Consider the following 20,239-nt stretch of genomic DNA (forward strand, 5'->3'; position numbering starts at 1 on the left):
ACTGAAGATAACAACGACAAATACATATGAGATGGTGAGCATGAAACTAAACAGGTTGACAAATGAAATAGGAGACATCCATGTAATGTCGTGTGTTTTTTTCTATTCTTCAATTTTCTTAAACCTGCACACGTTATGAATCGATTTTAAATTATCATGTGAAGTTAAGAAATTCCCTTAGTCAAGGTGAGGAAACTCCAAAAACTAAGAAGGCTGATAACTTGACAGAGTTGCTCCTCTTCCCTTTATGCATAGTTCATTAAGGTCAAACTAAACTAATTCAAAACACAAATAAAGGAGTCGTATTTAAATGGCGATTATAACTTTAAGTCCCATATTTGTCTAGCACCCCGACCCTTAACTATGGAATGAGGTCAAACAAAAGAAATCGTATGTATCATATCTAATTATTAACATAAAATATGAATCAATCCAAAACTCTATAAATACAAAAGTACATTCATGGTTCAAAAGGTCAACTCTGTCTATAGCGTCCACTTGCACCGGATTTTTTAAACTCAAGTTATTATTTTCAAAATATAAAAAAACGAAAAAAAATCCTAGCTAAAAATCACAATGCCAGAAATGTAAAAAAATATTTGAAATTATTTGTTTTTCATAAATATACACTTTGCACTGTCTCATGCTATATATTCTAACATGTGCCAGTACTAGTTCATACCTGCGTTTAATATACATTAAACAATGTTTAAGTATGTAGCCCGGCGATTAATGTAAAGTAAATTAAGACAAAAAACATATTAAACGAAACAGTGGATGACTATGCAGATTAATTTTTACGATGATCCACGTTTTTAACCTCGAAACCCCTTAAACTGTTATTTTAAACGTGATCTCACTGATCGTGTGTCCTTGACCGAGTTACTCGCTGTGGTATATAACATACCGGGTTGGTATTGACTATAAATACATGAGCGCAGCGATCATAGCTGATCGTAGATAGTAGAACAGCCGGGCTGTGATTTATTTTGTGTATTGCTGGATTAAACATCCTACGGATTCTAAGATACATTTACAAGTGAGGTTACATAATGTCCGGTCATTCATGCCGTCGCATGCAACGTGTTCTCGTGCAGTTCACGAGGAGTTACAGTGAGGGCGGAAGGCACTACAAGGTTGTAATAGCCGGAGGGGGGACGGGTGGCTGTTCTGTGGGTGCTCGGGCCTGTAGGACGTTCGGCCGGGGAAACGTGGCCATCATAGAACCAGCAAAGGTAAGTAGCTAAGTTCTGCTATGCTTTATATTCTAGTACACGGTCAAATATCGAACAGTCCGTGACAGTTTTTCCACGATGGCTACTTGAGATATACAAGTCTAAAAAAATAAACGTGTTATATGGGATTCTTCCAATCCTTAAGGATTTGCCATATCAAAAATCGTAAAAAATCCGTCAACGTACAATTATTTGAACTAGAGATATAAATAGTATAATAACAAGGTAAGGCTTATGTAAGTATACTAAGTAGGGGTAAAATGTCAAACTTAACCGCAAAGTCTATACATATATGTTTTTTACTAAATGTCCCTATGAGGTCAATGATATGTTGTGGCTGCGATATATGTATACATGTAATGCACTCTATTTTAACCTTTACATGATAACGAAAAGGGCATGGACCTAATACGACAATTTCATTGAAAAGGACATTATACCTTTCTTTCTTATACTACTAGTAACATTTTAAGTTATGGATCAGTTTCATTTGACACTGAAACTGAGCTCATCTCTTTCTATTATTTTGGTGCACTATCACTATTTACCCATGCAGTCATAATATCAGCGTAGATGTCTACCCATGTAGTACTATTACCAGCCTAGATCACGGTTTACCCATGAAGTTCACCTTCTACCAGCGCTGATAATTAACCGTGCAGTTTCACTTCTACCAGCCATGATGTTGCCCATGCAGTTCCACTAGAATTGCCAGCCTAGATGTTTACCCTTGCAGTTCCACAACTACCAGCAAAGATAGTTGCCCGTGCAGTTATTCTTCTAACAGCCTAGGTGTTTACCCATACAGTTCCCGTACTACCAGCCTAGATGTTTACCAATACAGTTCCCGTACTACCAGCCTAGATGTTTGCCCATGCAGTTACCGTACTACCAGCCTAGATGTTTACCAATGCAGTTCCCGTACTACCAGCCTAGATGTTTGCCCATGCAGTTAAACTACTACCAGCCCAGATGTTTACCCATGCAGAACCACTACTACCAGCCTAGATGTTTACCCGTGCAGTACCAGCACTTCCAGCCTAGATGTGTGTCCGTGCAGTTCCACTTCTACCAGCCTGGATGTTTACCCATACAGTTCCCGTACTACCAGCCTAGTTGTTTACCCGTGCAGTCCCGCTACTACCAGCCTAGATGTTTACCCGTGCAGTCCCGTTATACCAGCCTAGATGTTTACCCGTGCAGTCCCGTTACTACCAGCCTAGATGTTTACCCGTGTAGTCCCGTTACTACCAGCCTAGATGTTTGTCCATGCAGTTTCCGTACTACCAGCCTAGATGTTTGCCCATGCAGTACCGCAAATACCAGCCTGGATGTGAGTCCGTGCAATTCCACTACAACCACCCTAGATGTTTACCCATGCAGTTTCCGTTAATACCAACCTAGATGTTTGCCCATGCAGTCCCGCTTCTACCAGCCCAGATGTTACCCATACAGGTCCACTACTACCAGCCTAGATGTTTGCCCATGCAGTCCCGCTTCTACCAGCCCAGATGTTTACCCATACAGGTCCACTACTACCAGCCTAGATGTTTGCCCTTGCAGTCCCGCTACTACAAGCCTAGATGTTTGCCCGTCCAGTACCACTTCTACCAGCCTAGATGTTGATCCATGCAGGCCCGCTACTACTCCCACCACTGCCAGCGACGATGTTTGCCCATGCAAATCTACTACCTCCAACCTAGATGTTTACCCGTGCAGTACCGCTACTAGCCTAGATGTTCACCCGTGAAGTTCCACTACTACCAGCCTAAATGTTTGCACTTGCAGTCCCGCTACTACAAGCCTAGATGTTTGCCCGTCCAGTACCACTTCTACCAGCCTAGATGTTGATCCATGCAGTCCCGCTACTACTCCCACCACTGCCAGCGACGATGTTTGCCCATGCAAATCTACTACCTCCAACCTAGATGTTTACCCGTGCAGTACCGCTACTAGCCTAGATGTTCACCCGTGAAGTTCCACTACTACCAGCGTCGATGTTTGCCCATGCAGTACGACTTCTAGCATAATATGTTTGCCCGTACAGTTCCATTTCTACCAACCAGTACGACCGTGGACGACTGGCCTATATATATATATATATATATATATATATATATATATATATATATATATATATATATATATATATATATATATATATATGCCTATGCAGATCTACTACTACCAGCCTAGATGTTTACCCATGCAGTACAATTATTCCCGCCTAGATGTTTACCAGTGCAGTTTATCTGCTGCCAGCCTAGATGTTTACCGTGAATTGCTAGTACCGAAGATGTGTGCCCGTACAGTACAATTACCACCGTCCTAGATGTTTGCCAATGCTGTTCCACTACTGCCATTCTAAATGTTTGCCCAGCAGAACTACTATCAGCGTACATCTCTTCACAAGCATATCCACTACTACCAACCTAGATTTTTACCCGTGCAGTTCTACTACTCCCAGCCTAGATGTGCGCATATGCAGTTATACTACTCCCAGCCTAGATGTTTACCCATACAGTTCCTGTACTACCAACCTAGATGTTTGCCTATGCAGTTCCCGCACTACCAGCCAAGATGTTTGCCCATGCAGTTCCACTTCTACCAACGTAGATGTATGCCCGTGCATTACCACCACTGCTAGCGCAAATGTTTGTCTGTGTAGTGCCACTTCTACGTACAGTGTCACTGAATATTTTATTTGTGTATGCAACTGTTTCGTAATAGTATTATAAATTAAGATAATGTCACGCCCTTGCCAAGTTAACCGTGCATTCAAATGCACCAGTCTAATACATGTACTTGCACTTATATTGGATGATATCATACGTTTGCCCCTGTTTCCCGTGCAGCACCACTACTACCAGCCCATGTGGACGCTGGTGGGTGCAGGCATCAAGCAGGTGGAGAACTCCTCCGCCCTCATGAAGGACGTGCTGCCCTCTGGTTGCCATCACTATGAACAACGCGTGCAGGAATTCAACCCGGAGAAAAACACGGTCATACTCAGCAATGGAGAAAAGGTACGTTAAATATACGTGAAAGGGGTAATTAAATAACGTGCTGCAGTCAGGGGGCGTAGCTAGCCCTCTATTCATGTGGATTCATAATTGTCCTGGGGGGTTTTGAAAACCATGGTGCATTATTTATGCTCTGAAGTGCTCTATTTAGTACTGTAAAATGGACAGTTTCAGGATCATGTATTCAAGTACGCATACTGCAACTTTGGCTGTTTTTTTGTTGTTGTTTTTTTGGTCGGAATCATGTGGATTCAGCCGCGTACTCGCGTATAGGCAGCTAAGCGCCTGGCACTCAAAGACCGGTTTGTTACCTCCGAGGGCCAGTTTTCACTGACGTCTTCCGTCTGAGACTCGGAATCAGAAAAGCAAAAATCTTATTTTGTTATAAAAAAATATTATTTTACGAGCGAAGACGGTAAAACATGCTCTACAATCAGACGAACATAAGTTATTTTATACTTTATAGATATTTTGAATCGTTTAATGTATCAGTTTTCTGAGTCTGAGTATGAAACTAATGCATAAGACGTTAGTTAATAACTTAAGACCATGCATATTAAGCTGTTCACAGACAGTGTGTGTATACCACGTGATAAATTACGTCATAAATGCTGCATCGGAAGGCAACATTTTGCTTCAAATAAGAATTATAAACAAATATAACTTTACAGCAGTATCTATTCATCATTTTAAATTTAACAAAGCGAAGTCTACGCCGATTACAGTGACCCACCTTGGTATTTTACTAGAGTTTGGTTGAGAGTTTAGTTTCTTCAAACACTTCGACAAACCTTTTCACAAAACCGCCCTCTGATGGAGCACTGTCAAAACATTAGTTTGTACACAGGTTTGTCGAAGTGTTCACCTAATCAAACTCCGGTTATAAAACGAAGGCGGGGTTCTTTGAACAGCATAGACTGCCATTTGTTTCATATAAAATGGTGGAGAAAAAGAAAAAATATCTTTGATTTATTTCATCATTCGAAGCAAAACGGACTTCACTATGTTACCCTATTCCTTATTATTGCGCCTAATACTGAGGCCTTTAAATATGTTATCGGTGCTAGACTCATGTAATCATGTCGTGGCTTTGCTTATATTGATGCGAGAGCTGTGATTACAAGATATTTCGAGACTTAGAAATAAGTTCATGCAGTACCTGTTTCGAATACAACGCTTCAGTATGCGTTCGTATAGTGTAATGGTTTCAATCAGTGAACAGGCGCGGGCTCGCGGCATACTTTTTCATACATGTTATCCCAAGGGCACTAAATAAAAATACTGATAAATCCGTGGAGAACTTGCTAATGGGTTTGCCATTCTAAGTATCTTTTTACTGAAACGTGGCATACTTAAATAAAACTGCTGGAAAGTCCGTCGAGAACCTGCTAATGGGTTAACCATTCAGATTTTGTTTTTACACAAACTACTACTGATTTTTTTTGTAATGATTTCGATTTCTCAGCGACCTGACCTTTGAATCGAACCAGTCTGTCACCAATAGTTAATTAGTTGTACATCAGCGCTTCGCGCTAAAAGAGCGTCTTGCTTCAAAACCCTCCGTTGCTAGATTTTATGATGTCATATCACTTTTAGCCAGATTCATCATCGAACATTTACGGGTAATAAAATGTTGAAAACCAGGCGGACCGTTAAAAATTCTGCGTTGAAATTTGTATTCCATGACTGTCATAAAGTATATAATTGTATCCAATTGCTATGAAACTTACTCGGAATACCTGTATTCAGGTTGTTTTGAATATTTGTGAATATGGATCACCTCAGGTAAGAAACTAGGTCACGAGGTCAACTCTTAGGAAGTTTTAATTACATGTCATTTAGTCATTAGTCTTTATCCAATGGTTATAAAACTTTGTCAGAATACTCATCTACATGTTAGCTTCACTTTTTGTGAATTTGTGTTTCCTCAAGGAAAACAGTACGTCACTAGGTCAAATCTTAGGTTTTTATATGTCATGTCATTAGTCATAGTTTTTTTATCCATTTGCTATGAAACTTTGTCAGAATACTTGTCTACATTGTGTCTTGAACATTTATGAGTATGGGTCTCCTCAGGTCAAACACTAGGTCAAATCTTCGGTTTTATCCATTTGCTATGAAACTTTGTCAGAATACTTCCTACACATTGTCTTGAACATGTGTGAATATGGGTCACCTCAGGTCGAAATCTAGGTCACTAGTTCAACTATTAGGAAGTTTTTATTCCATGTCGTAAAGTCAATAGCTCTTTATCCAATTGTAATAAAACTTTGTCAAAATACTTGTCTACATTTTGTCTCGAACATTTGTGAGTATGGGTCACCTCAGGTCCAAAACTAGGTCACTAGGTCAAATATTCGTTTTTATCCAATTGCTATGTAACTTTGTCAGAATAGTTGTCTACATATTGTCTTGAACATTATTGGTTTTGGGTAACCTAGATCACTAGGTCAAATCTAAGAAAACGTATTCCCAATGTCACAAATTCAAAAGCTTTTGTCAAATCTTATTTAAACTTGTTCCAAAAACTTGCCTGCATTGTATCTTAGGCTTTCATGTGCATGAGTTATCTTGGACAAGAAACTAAGTCATTAAGTCAACCGTTTGGAAACATCTTCCCTGTTATAGATCTGGGACTTAAATTTTAAGAAAAGCTGATGTATTTATAAAATGTTCATTTTTCCTCAAACGTTTGGAATGGTTTCCATTGATCGTCATGAAATTTGATCAGATTATTTGTATGAACATGTCTATGAAAAACAGAAAGATGGGTCTTTTTGGTTAAAAAACAAGGTCACTAGCTCATATCTTAGGTTTGCAAAATTGCATCGGCAAATGAAAAAAAAATCCGGCTTTAAAGCTGCACTCTCACAGATTGAACGTTTTGACAACTTTTTATTTCTTGTCTTGGAACGAGCAAATTTTTGCGTAAATATCTGCAAACCGGTGATACAAGACTGCTGACAAAATATCAGATCGCAGCTTTTCATACTTCCGTGCAAAAATTGATGTGTTATGCATTTTTCTTAAACCGTTAGTAACGGTTTAAGTCATAAAACATTAAATTTATAATGGAAATATGAAAATCTGGTATCTGAGCTTTTGTCAGCAGTCTTTTATCACTGGTAAGCAAGTAATTACGCAAAAACATTCTTATTCCAAGATTTTTTTTTTAAAAAGTTGAGAAAAAAACGGTAAATCTGTGAGAGTGCAGCTTTAATGTGACGTTGCTGCATTGGCGTCTTGTTGACAGTGATCGAGCTGCTAGTCTCCGACTAAATGCCGTAAACATGTTAAGTCTGTCTTCTTTTCCGTTTTTCTTTTAAGGTACGATCTTATGTCGTGATTGAAATTCGTTATCGTATTCATTAAGTTAAAAATGATCGTTTCGACACAAAACCTAAAACATGGTCTCTTCAATACATGGTCTCGGCCTTGTCACGTTTACTCCCGAAAGTCACACTTGTAAACTAGAGTACAGAGTACATAACATACTCTTGGAACGTGACGCGACCGTCTTGCGATATGCGTGTCAGCTGTTCTCAATGATATCCAATGTTAAGCATGGTTATTTTTGCGTAGGTGCAATTCATACAATGTAAATCTCCCGATATGCTGAAATATAAATACTGCAAGTTCATTTGAGGGTTATTATGAATGGAAATCATTGAAGGATATACAATGACTTAATGAAGACAGAAGCTCGTAAATTAGGTATAAGTTGTAGCTTATTTACGCAGGTAAAAACGGTCTGAAAAACTAGTATTGTACAAAAGCCTTTACTTATCTTAAAATGATTATTAAAACAAATGCCTAGGGAGCTTGAAAGGAAAACAATATTATTAAGTTTAACGGGGGCCGATCAGTCGCTGCATGTATTTTCCGTTTTAAAAGGCGGGCGTACGTCCACGAGCTATTTGTAAAATGACGATGGCAAATTTGAGTCCATAATTTAACAGCAAACTACGGGTAGTGGTTAAAATGTCCGCAGGCCTGTACACATGCAATTTGATATCGTCGAAAGTAATGCGTAATAACGAATACATGTATGTATGTATCGTTCAAGCGTTTCGATTTGCTAATATGTTTATAGTACTCCATACAAATTTTTATAATTTTTTTTTTATTTTTGTTGTTGATTATAATCGTATTTCAATGCGATTAACATTAATATAGTATATTTTGCTTGTTTTTTTTCAGCTGAGCTACGACTACCTAGTTATTGGCCTCGGAATACAGATCAACCTTAATAAGGTATGGTTTTGAATTTAAATTAAGCGTGCCTTTGTTTAATATCACAAAAACCTGCTAGATACACCATCTTCAGAATAGCATGTCACTCATTAAGAAGAAGTGTTGAATTAAAAAAACAAAAACGTATATAATAACGTATCATGATTGCCATTTGTTTTATCCGGTTCTTGCACGCGCTTGCAGGTAGAGGGCCTTATTCCTGCGTTGAAAGCGGACCGTAACGTGTGCACGAATTACGTCCGTGAATACGTGGAGAAGACGTTTCCCGCCATCCAGGATTTCCGCGGAGGCAACGCCATCTTCACTTTTCCAAACACGCCTATCAAGTGTGCAGGCGCCCCCCAGAAAATCATGTATTTGGCGGATGAGTACTGGAGAAAGGTAGATTTTTTATATTTGAAGGGTGTGTGGTATACAGGGTTTCCTCTTGGAGCAATTTAGTGCCTTCTAAATGCTGTTTCCCCTGACAAAATACTGTCCATTTCCTCCCATGTATGCTTGCTATTATAGCAGCTATTTCGAAATGCTATTGTATTTTCCTTAAGTAAGAGCATTATCCCAAATTGGAAGACACATGCGGAAGAAAACAATCCCAACCCCATTAACACAGTTGCGTTAAATTCGTTAAAGAGTTGTAGCCCTTTTAACGTATTTTGCACTTATCTCTACATGAATGTTTGTGGAACGGACTTGTTCCACAGTTTTTGCAAGGATCGTATTAAAACTGAAAACACAATGACACTATAAGGTGGCATCGTGCGTTAGTTTCTAATGATAAATTCAGAACCTGATATATTTAGCATTCTTCTTTATATTTTCAGGCAGGTGTCCGTGACAAAGCAACCGTCATGTTTAATACTTCTCTCGGTGTAATATTTGGGGTAAAAAAATATGCTGCCAGCCTTATGCCAATAGTGGAGAGAAAGTAAGATATATAATATTCATGCATTTTCTTGTGAACTTCATATTTTATGCCACTTCTTAAAACTACATGATCCAGATAAAACATATTTCAGTATTGCACTAAAATGTTCATGCTGTAACTAGAAATAAATATGTAATGACATGTACTCACAAATAGTATGACAATAAGCTAAAGCTGCACGAATAAAGCTGTTTGTCATAATATGTGTGAGTACATTTCAGTCATGTTCTTTTCCAGAGGAATCCAATTGAATCTCCGACGCAATCTTGTCTCCGTTGACCATTCAAAGAAAACCGCCACATTTGAACTGCTGGACAGTGAAAAGGGGGAGAAGATCACATATGATGTATGTAAAGAAGGGGAGATGAATGTATTAAATGTGTCTCATTTGGTATGCAATGAAGGAGGAGAGAGTTAAACAATGTATGTAATGAAGTAGGGTACTGAGAGGGTCACATATATATACTGTATGTAATGAAGTAGGGTACTGAGAGGGTCACATATATATACTGTATGTAATGAAGTAGGGTACTGAGAGGGTCACATATATATACTGTATGTAATGAAGTAGGGTACTGAGAGGATCACATATATATACTGTATGTAATGAAGTAGGGTACTGAGAGGGTCACATATATATATACTGTATGTAATGAAGTAGGGTACTGAGAGGGTCACATATATATACTGTATGTAATGAAGGAGGATACTGAGAGGGTCACATAAATATACTGTATGTAATGAAGTAGGGTACTGAGAGGGTCACATATATATACTGTATGTAATGAAGTAGGGTACTGAGAGGGTCACATATATATATACTGTATGTGATGAAGTAGGGTACTGAGAGGGTCACATATATATACTGTATGTGATGAAGTAGGGTACTGAGAGGGTCACATATATATACTGTATGTAATGAAGTAGGGTACTGAGAGGGTCACATATATATACTGTATGTGATGAAGTAGGGTACTGAGAGGGTCACATATATATACTGTATATAATGAAGTAGGGTAATGAGAGGGTCACATATATATACTGTATGTAATGAAGTAGGGTACTGAGAGGGTCACATATATATACTGTATGTAATGAAGGAGAAGAAAGTCTATACAATGTATGTACTAAAAGGGGAGAGGGTCACATATGTTGTATTGAATGAGAGGGGGGGGGGGAGTTTATACAATGCATGTTATGAAGTGGAGCGGGTTTCATATGTTGTATGTAATGAATGGGGAAGTCTATCCAATGCATGTTCTGAAGGGGGAGAGGGTTATATATGTTGTATGTAATAAAGGGGGAAGAGTCTATACAATGCATGTAATAAAGCTTGAGAGGGTCTTATATGTTGTATGTAATGATTTAGTGGATAGTCTATACTATGTATTTAATGAAGGGGGAGAGTGGCACATATGTTGTATGTTATAAAGAAGGGGAGAGTCTATACAATGTAGGTAATGAAGGGGGAGTGGAGTGTATCACATTTGTTGTATGAAATGAAGGGAGAATCTATTCTATGTGTATAATGAATGTAATGAGTGTCCATATGTTGTATGCAATAAAGGAGGGGAGAGGCAATACAATGCATGCAATGAAAGAGGGGGCGGTACCGAAAGGATCGCATATTATTATGAAGAAGGAGAGACTATACAATGTGTGTAACAAAGAGGGAGAGGAGAGTGTCACATATTTTGTATGATATGAAGGGGGAGCTTCTATAAAATGCATGTAATAAATGGGGGAAAAGATCACATTTGGTGTATGCTCTGAATGAGAAGAGAGTCTATATTATGATTGTACAGAATGGGGGTAGGGATTACTGAGAGGGTCACATATGTTGTATGCAATGGAGAAGGAGAGTGTCTATACTTTGTATTTAATGAAGGGTTAGAGGGTCACATGTGTTGTGTGCAATGGAGGAGGAGAGTGTCTATACAATGTATGTAATGAAGGGTTAGAGGGTCACATATATTGTATGCAATGGAGTGGGAGTGTCTATACAATGTATGTAATGAAGGGGGAGAGTGTCTCTTTATGTTGTAGGTTATGAAGGGATGGAGAGTCCGGTATAATGAAAGTAAAGAAGGGGGAGAGAGTAACATATACATAATGAAGGGAGGGGATATGGAATCATGTGATGCATGTAATGAATGGAGAGAGTTCACATATCAATATGTATGTTGGGAAGGAGGGGGGTCACATGCAATAAATGTAATAAGGGGATTGCATAAATAAATGAAATGAGGGGGGGAGGATCACATACAATTAATTTAATGAATGGAGTATCACATACAATACATGTAATGAAGGGAGTGAGGATCACATACAATAAATATAATGAAGGGGGGGGGTCACATAAAATAAATGTAATAACCAGGAAGAGGATTTAATACAATACAATAAATGTAATGAAGGGGAGAGGATCACAAACAATAAATGTAATGAAGGGGATCCACATACAACATAATGTAATAAAAGGGAGAGGATCACATACTATAAATAAAATGAAGGGGGGAGGATCATATATAATAAATGTAATGAAGGGGAAGAGGATCACATATAATAAATTTTATGAAGGGGTTATCACCAACAATAAATGTAATGAAGGGGAGAGGATCACAAAAAATAAATGTAATGAAGGGAATCCACATACAACATAATGTAATGAAAGGGAGAGGATCACATACTATAAATAAAATGAAGTGGGGAGGATCATATATAATAAATGTAATGAAGGGGGGATGACATAAATATGATGAAGGGGAAAGATCACATATAAAAAATGCAATGAAGGGGAGGGGATCACAAACAATAAATGTACTGAAAGGGGTCCGCATAAAATATCATGTAATGAAAGGAAGAGGATCACATACTATAAATGTAGAATACAACAAAGGTAATGAAGGGGGGGGGGGGGGTCACATACAATACATGTAATGAAGTGAGAGAGGATCATATAATTAAGTGGGAGAGGGTCACTCACATATGGTGCATATAATGAAAGGAACATGATCATCTGTGATGTATGTAATGAAAGGGGGAGTGTCACATGTAATGCATGTAATGAAGGGGTGGGGGGGGAGAGGATCACTTACAATGCATGTATTGAAGGGGGAGAGGATCACATACAATGCATGTACTAAAGGGGGAGAGGATGACATCCAATGCATACACTGAAGGGGGAGGATCACATGCAATGCATGTAATGAAGTGGGGAGAGGACCACATACAATGCATGTACTGAAGAGGGAGAGGACCACATACAATGCATGTACTGAAGAGGGAGAGGGTCACATGCAATGCATGTACTGAAGTGGGGAGAGAACCACATACAATGCATGTACTGAAGAGGGAGAGGGTCACATACAATGCATGTACTAAAGGGGGAGAGGATGACATCCAATGCATACACTGAAGGGGGAGGATAACATGCAATGCATGTAATGAAGTAGGGAGAGGACCACATACAATGCATGTACTGAAGAGGGAGAGGGTCACATACAATGCATGTATTGAAGAGAGAAAGGATCACATACTATTTTTGTAATGATGGAAGTAATGAGGACCGTATATGATGTATTTACTGAAAACTATTTATCAAATGTAAAGCAATATTAGCTTGATAAGCACACATGATTGAAGTAACAACATTAAACATATAAACTGTTTTCAATCTTTTATTCAAGCTTATCAACTTGCAATGTTATTACCCTTTCACACTATTTATTCTGCAGTATGATTTCCTGCATGTGGCGCCCCCAATGTCAGCCCCTGACATCCTAAAGAATTCCACCAGTCCTATAGTTGATGCATCAGGATTCCTGGACGTCAACAAACTCACATGCCAGCACAACAAGTTTCCCAACATTTTCGGTGTTGGTGACTGCACCAACATTCCCACGGCCAAAACTGCTGCTGCTATAGGTTTGTGTAGATTTCCCCCCTTAAACTCATAATCAGCTGGCCATTTTGTTCAACTGAAATATTGACAAGTTTACTTAGAATTTATCTTTCATTTATAGATAAGACATAACAGACTAGAAGAAAGCGTTTGTTTCTTAGTTGCAAAAATAATAATAGAGCAATGTGTTAAAAAAACACACCATAAAACAGAGAACTTCTTTATTATTAATGACAAAGGTTAAAAAATTTGCACTTTAATGCCGACAACATCACCAATGTCATGAAAATCAGATAATAATATATTTTAGCTCACAAAAATTTACACAATGACGAAAGAAGTTTTTTCCTTTCTATAACAGTGCATATATTCATATTACAGCATCACAGAACAAAATTGTGCATACTGGTATCAAAGAGGTGGAAGCAGGGAAACAACCATCTGGACAGGTATGAAACACTGGGCAAAAAAAATCAGATTTCAATGTAAAAAAAAATATAGGGTAACAATTAATTATTGCTGGGAGTCTGCAAACATTTACAGTTACAGGTAGTTTAAAAGTAAATCTGGTTGAGGGCTTTAAAAACATATGACCGTTAAAAACCTTGTGTCGCATATACCTTCAAAAGTGTACCCACACACATGAAACTTCAGGGGTGTATTGGTCAGCTTGGGCTGCCTGCCATTTCTGTAACATTTCAATTGGTGTAACATGAGTAATGGCTCTTGATTTAGTATTAAATGGTCTAAAACATCTTGTGTTGCATATACAACCTCCAAAAGTATTGCACCAACACACATGAAACTTGCTAGGTATGTTGGCAAGCATGAGAACAATCATGTGCACCTGTCAGGTCTGTCACATTACACTTGGTCTGTCAGGAATTATGGCCCTTTACTTAGCAAAATAATTGTCTGAAAAATGAGTTGTTGCTTGAAGTTTAAAAGGTATTGCACCTATACTCATGAAACACCAAAAGAATGTTTTCTTTTTGAATTTCTCAACACTACATTTAACCATTCATTTGTCTTTGCTGCGCTAGGAGAGTATTGATCGCATTTGTGATAGCTCTAGTTTTAGTAGAATTTCTTTTAAGTAGGATGTTTCAGTAAGTTAACCAAACAGGACAATTGGATTTCTCTAGTTACTCAGTTTCTTCCTCAGCATAAGACCACACTCTTGTATAACATCTAATCAGTGGAAATGATAATATAATGTTTATAAACTTTTTCAGTACGATGGCTACACATCATGCCCCCTGATTACTGGCTATCACCACTGTATTCTCGCTGAATTTGGGTTTGAAGGCGTTCCCCTCGAGACATTCCCACTGAACCAGGCCAAGGAGCGACGAACCATGTTCCACATGAAGAAGGATATCATGCCGGAGATCTACTGGAATATGCTGCTTAAGTATGTGCTTAAGTTTAAAAAATGATTATACAATGTTTTAAATATCTCAGTATTCCTGACATTACTAGAATGTTCCCCTTAAGTATATATACTTAGCTTTAAAGGGACTTCCTCACAGATATTATACATTGTTGAAGATATCTCAGTATTCCTGACATTACTAGAATGTTCCCCTTAAGTATATATACTTAGCTTTAAAGGGACTTCCTCACAGATATTATACATTGTTGAAGATATCTCAGTATGTCTGATGTTACTGGAATGTTCCTGTTAAGTATTTATACTTAAGATTAAAGGGACCTTCTCACAGATTTCATGTTCGCAACATCAGTCCTTTAGGCCAAGCACAATGGTTAGCTCCATCTTTTTTAATGGAATTGCCCTGGGTAAGGGCAAATATGATTTTGTTATGAGGTCATGCGTTTCCTATTAGTACTGGTGTTTTCCGCACAACATAATAACAAATTTAGACATACCATCACCCCAACCACTGTGTTATATATATCTATATAATGTATACATGTAAATTTAAACCACATGTATTTGGACATTTCAGGGGTTACTGGGGAGGCCCAAAGCCGTACAGAAAGATCATGCACCTCGGAACGGGGAAGTGATTACACACTGAGTACACACGAGTTCTGGTAGCTGACATGTGCCTGGCCATAAAAACTTTATCTTGATGAATCAGCACAAAGACTTTGTTTTTCGCATTGATTCATACCTTGATGGTATTTTATGTGTCATGAAAAAGCATCTTTGTTCTTGCCTACAACGATGCATACAAAAAGAACGTGTAGAAAATAAGAAATTGAGTTTTCAATACTTTTATTTCATGATCACATCTTGTCAAATATAAGGGAAAGGTAAAATATCACATACGAAATATACCAATAGGGTAAAAAAATCTTGATTTCAGAAAGTACCTAGAATACAGTTATTTTCGTACAAATATCAAAGACTGTAAATAAGGCACTAAATGATATTATTGTTTTTAATGTGAATATTTATGTGTGAACATTTTGAAATTTATTTGTAAATATGATCTTGACATTCACAATAAATTATTTTATATATGTTATATTATGTCTATGTGCTTCTCTTAGACTTTCATAATACGTCTCTTGTCAGTGAGAGTCTTTGAATAGCTTTCTCCACTGATTTTAATTGGAACAACAGATTGCTCAAGTCTGCACAGTACCGGTACTTTTTGGCGATTTAAAAGCATTTGCCCTTTTCCTTCAAGGCTGTTACAATAAACCAATGCATTAAAATTATTTGAGAACTTCCAGTTCCACTTAGGTGAGGATTGAAAATAAATGATCCATAATATATTTATTAATATTGACCAGCATCAAGTTAAATAATGTGCAAGATGAATAATAATTAATGAATTTGAACCAGAGACATCATTTGTAAATTGTAGGCTAAGTATTTATGGATCCTATACCAGATATTACTGTTTTTGTGACATTGACATATTCACCCATCATGGCTAACAGATCACGCAAGGAAAACAGAGGAAGCCCTTCCCACGTTATAATAACTCCCTGATCCCAACCCCCTACTTCTAAAACAGTTCATGGTACTTTGTACAGACTGCAATTGTGAAATGAAAAGAAATGTGAAATCCATAAGTTGTGATCTGTGTGACTCATGGTATTGCCTGAAATTCTCAAAACTGAAACTTGGAAATGAGAAAAGTATTTTGTGGTCTTGCAAACACTGTACAATTTACATGCCTGGCATCAAAGCTATTTTAAGCAAATTGTCATCTTTTGAGTCTAGATTTCAGAATATTGAGAAGGAGATCAACACCCTCCGAAGCAAACCTTCGGCTGAAGCTGATAAGCAATCAGTTGCAGACATAGTGAAAGAGGTCTTGAATAAAGAAAGAGAGGTAGAAAACTGAAAATTGAATGTTATCATACATGGCTTGACTGGGAGCAAGAAAGATAATGAAGGTAGTAAAAAAAGATCTTGAGCTGCTAGAAAATCTTTTGAATGATAAATTACTGTCGACAGATATCAGAGATTAGGGAAATTATTTGCTGATAGGAGAAATGCTAGACCAGTTTGAATCACTGTTGACAACTTTAAATCAAAGAATATTATCTTGTCCAATGCTAGGCTACTGAAAAATGCTAAAGACATTTCAAATGTCTACATGACACAGAAACAAAGGGAGTAAGCATTACTGTTGTGTGAGGAGAAGCGCCGCAGGCAAAAGAATGGAGAGGTAAATTTAGCCATATGAAAGGGTTGTATCGTGCAGCTACAGCAGGACTCTGACCACAACTATACTCCTAGCCACACTCCTAGGGGAGCTGGGGGGGGGACTTTTCAGTGAATCTGAAACAGACAATACTGACTGTATATTGTTAACAGTTTAAACAATTCCAATGTTGATTTTTCTAACAGTGTAAACAGTTCCAATGTTGAATTTTCTAACAGTTTAAACAGTTCTATTAGTTCTGAATATAGGTCTGACATTTCAGGTCAAACTGACCTTAAGGTCATTTATGGATCAGATGTGAATAAGTTAAAAGTTTACTATACAAATGCTGACAGTTTATTGAATATATTAAATGAACTGCAGGCACTGATTTACTTATTAAATCCAGATATCATAGTTGGTACAGGTTTTCCCCAAATCTGTGAATGTTTTAAATGTCCACAACAATGAATACAATATCATTGGATATACAAACTGTATTGGTAGAGTTAATGTAAACTCCAGGACCCAATTTCTCGAAACTTCTTAAGCTAAACAGGCTTAAGGAGCTTATTTCAATTAGCCAAAATACATACTTAAATTGCATTTTGATAATTGAAAAATGGTTTATTGTGATTATCATGAAGATAATTCCTATCTTAAGAATAAAACTCTTAAAGAAGTAAATATTTCACAAATTATTGAAAAACAAAAAAAGTGAGTTTAGCTTAATCCTGTTATAAGGGACTTCAGCAGTTTCGAGAAATTGGGGCCAGAGGTGTTGTTATATATGTGATAGATTCGATTCCTTGTGACTCTTGCCAGATATTGAATGATCTACCATTTAATAAATCATCTTGGTGCGAATTGAGGATTAATAAATTTGAAAAAATATGAATAGGAGCCATATACAAAAGCCCAAATTCTTTGGATGAAAATCAAGAAAACTTGCTTGAAGTGTTCAGACATGATTTTGTTCGATCGCATAAGAAATTAATTATAGTGGGAGATTTTAACTTTCCATGCATTAACTGGGATGCGTGGACTACAACACATAATGAAAACCATATTTCACATAGATTTATGAAACTTTGAGGGATGGTTTTCTCCACCAACATGAACATGATATTACCGGTACCAGGTTACACTATGGACAAAATGATAGCTTACTAGATCTAGTTATCTCAAGTGATGAAAACACTATTGAAAACATTAATTTGGGTGACAAACTTGGCGCCAGTGACCATGTTAGTATAACTTTTAATATCTTATGTGATATAAGCACACAGACAACAAAATCTCCTCGAAAGAACTTTTTCCGTGGGAACTACAATGAATGCCGAGAATATATGTCCCAGGTTAACTGGCATGAAATGAAAGATTTGAAGTTAGCGAGGCATGGAACTTTTTTCATAAGCATAACATTGTGTTGATAGATTTATTCCTCGATTCAAAGAAAGGGAAATTAAACAAATCCAGATGGATGGACTATTACTGTGTAAGGGGGCTGAAGAAGAAGTACCATACTTGGAAAAAAATTTAATTACACTAGAAATTACAGAGACTATGTTGAGTATTGTAAACTCAGAAACAAGGCTTCAAAAGCTGTCTCTAAGCTGTATAAGAAGAAACATAAAACGGCATTGCACAAAATGTTGGGAAAAATAAAAAAAAACTTGAAAATGTTGAAAAGACTGATGTTTTAAACGACTTTTTCTCATCTGTTTTTATATTTGAAAGTGATGCTCCATTGCCAGATTTTGATAAAAGACATCAAAAAGAATCTCTTGGTGACATTATATTACTAGAAAAGACAGTTTTGAAACATCTTCAGCCAGACCCTTCTAAAGCTTGCGGCCCTGACAACTGTCATCCATATTTTTTAAAAGAATGCGCCTGTGAGCTGTCATATCCACTTTTTGATATTTTCAGTAAATCTATCAAAGAAGGTAAAATTTCTGATGATTGGAAATGTGCAAATGTTACAAGTATTCACAAGAAGGGATCTAAAAGTGAACCTAGAAATTATCGCCCAGTGTCGTTGACTTCCGAAGTATGCAAAGTTCTAATAAAGATCATTCGTCATTTCGTGTGACTATCCTTGAATATCTAAACAAACACAAGTTAATATGGGAAAGTCAATTTGGCTTTAGATATCACAGAAGCACAATTCTTCAACTGCTTACTGTTCAAGAAGATTGGACTGCAGCACTGGATGATAAATTGCAAGTTGTACCGTCATCTTCTACATAAACTAGAAGCTCATGGATTTACAGGAAAATTGTTGAAATGAATAAAAAGTTTCCTCTTTGACAGGAAACAAAAAGTAATAGTGAATTGATATGCATCCCAGTGGAAAAATGTTATATCTGGGGTACCTCAGGGCTTACTATTGGGTCCACTCTTGTTTGTCATCTATGTAAATGATGTACCAGAAGTAGTTCAAAGTGTATGTCGTTTCTTCGCAGACGATACTAAACTATATAGAGTCATTAAAAGCAAGGCAGATGAAGATATTCTTCAAAATTATGTCCAGCGCATGTGTGAATGGAGCAATACTTGGCTATTAAATTTTTAAATAAAAAAAGTGTAAGGTTCTCCATATTAGCTACAAAAATGTTAACACGGATAATGTCATGTTTGACTCCAAAAACATATATTCCGAAATCGAAGAAGACGTCTCTGAAAAGGACTTGGGTATACATTTCTCAAATAGCCTCAGTTTTGACTCACACATAAACAAAACTGTAAACAAAGCAAACAGCCTGATAGGTCTTTTCAAGAGAAATTTTGTGTATATGGACAAAAAACATTTCTGATGCTGTACAAAACCCTCATTTGACCTCATATTGACTATGGAGATCTGATATATATAACCCTTGTTTTAAGAAACATAAACAGATTATTGAAAACTGTCAAAGACGAGCAACAAAATTAGTTCTGGAAATTTCTCATCTACCATATGAGCAGCGTTTCATTGAGCTGAACTTGCCATCTCTAGAATACAGAAAGTTGCAAGGTGATCTCATACAAGTACGTTAAATGATACATCACATCAATGACATAGATGTAACTACAGTGGAAACTCACTAAACCGGATCTCCACAAAACCGGAATCTTTGGAATACCGGACTTTTTTCAGAGTCCCAGGGTGTGTTTTATTAACACGAATCCAAATCTCGATTACCGATCATGATTGTGATTCAGTCGTTTTTTTAATCGAATCACGAACATGTTCTCAAATCATATTAATAAAGCTCCATGCTCGA

The 20,239-nt window shown here is 37.2% G+C and overlaps 1 protein-coding gene across 1 annotated transcript; it reads left to right on the forward strand.

The window, feature by feature from the left end:
* The first annotated feature begins 922 nt into the window (after positions 1 to 922).
* LOC128208380 (sulfide:quinone oxidoreductase, mitochondrial-like) lies at positions 923 to 15,831 on the forward strand. The gene is made up of 10 exons (XM_052911941.1): positions 923 to 1,235; positions 4,091 to 4,261; positions 8,459 to 8,512; positions 8,696 to 8,893; positions 9,334 to 9,437; positions 9,675 to 9,783; positions 13,175 to 13,364; positions 13,723 to 13,790; positions 14,577 to 14,755; positions 15,312 to 15,831. Exons 1-10 carry the CDS (start codon positions 1,053 to 1,055, stop codon positions 15,370 to 15,372), a joined length of 1,317 nt encoding a protein of 438 aa, XP_052767901.1. The 5' UTR covers positions 923 to 1,052; the 3' UTR covers positions 15,373 to 15,831.
* Positions 15,832 to 20,239: the final 4,408 nt, after the last annotated feature.

Source organism: Mya arenaria, chromosome 11 (assembly GCF_026914265.1).
Source record: "Mya arenaria isolate MELC-2E11 chromosome 11, ASM2691426v1".
Lineage (NCBI taxonomy): Eukaryota > Metazoa > Mollusca > Bivalvia > Myida > Myidae > Mya > Mya arenaria.

What these genes read in the sequence shown, in the direction of transcription:
- LOC128208380 (XM_052911941.1), top strand. Translation starts at nt 1,053, where the DNA reads ATGTCCGGTCATTCATGCCGTCGCATGCAACGTGTTCTCGTGCAGTTC. An exon ending in ATGCCAATAGTGGAGAGAAA is followed by an intron (nt 9,438 to 9,674) that starts GTAAGATATATA and finishes GTTCTTTTCCAG; the next exon opens with AGGAATCCAATTGAATCTCC. An exon ending in GGAAACAACCATCTGGACAG is followed by an intron (nt 13,791 to 14,576) that starts GTATGAAACACT and finishes AAACTTTTTCAG; the next exon opens with TACGATGGCTACACATCATG.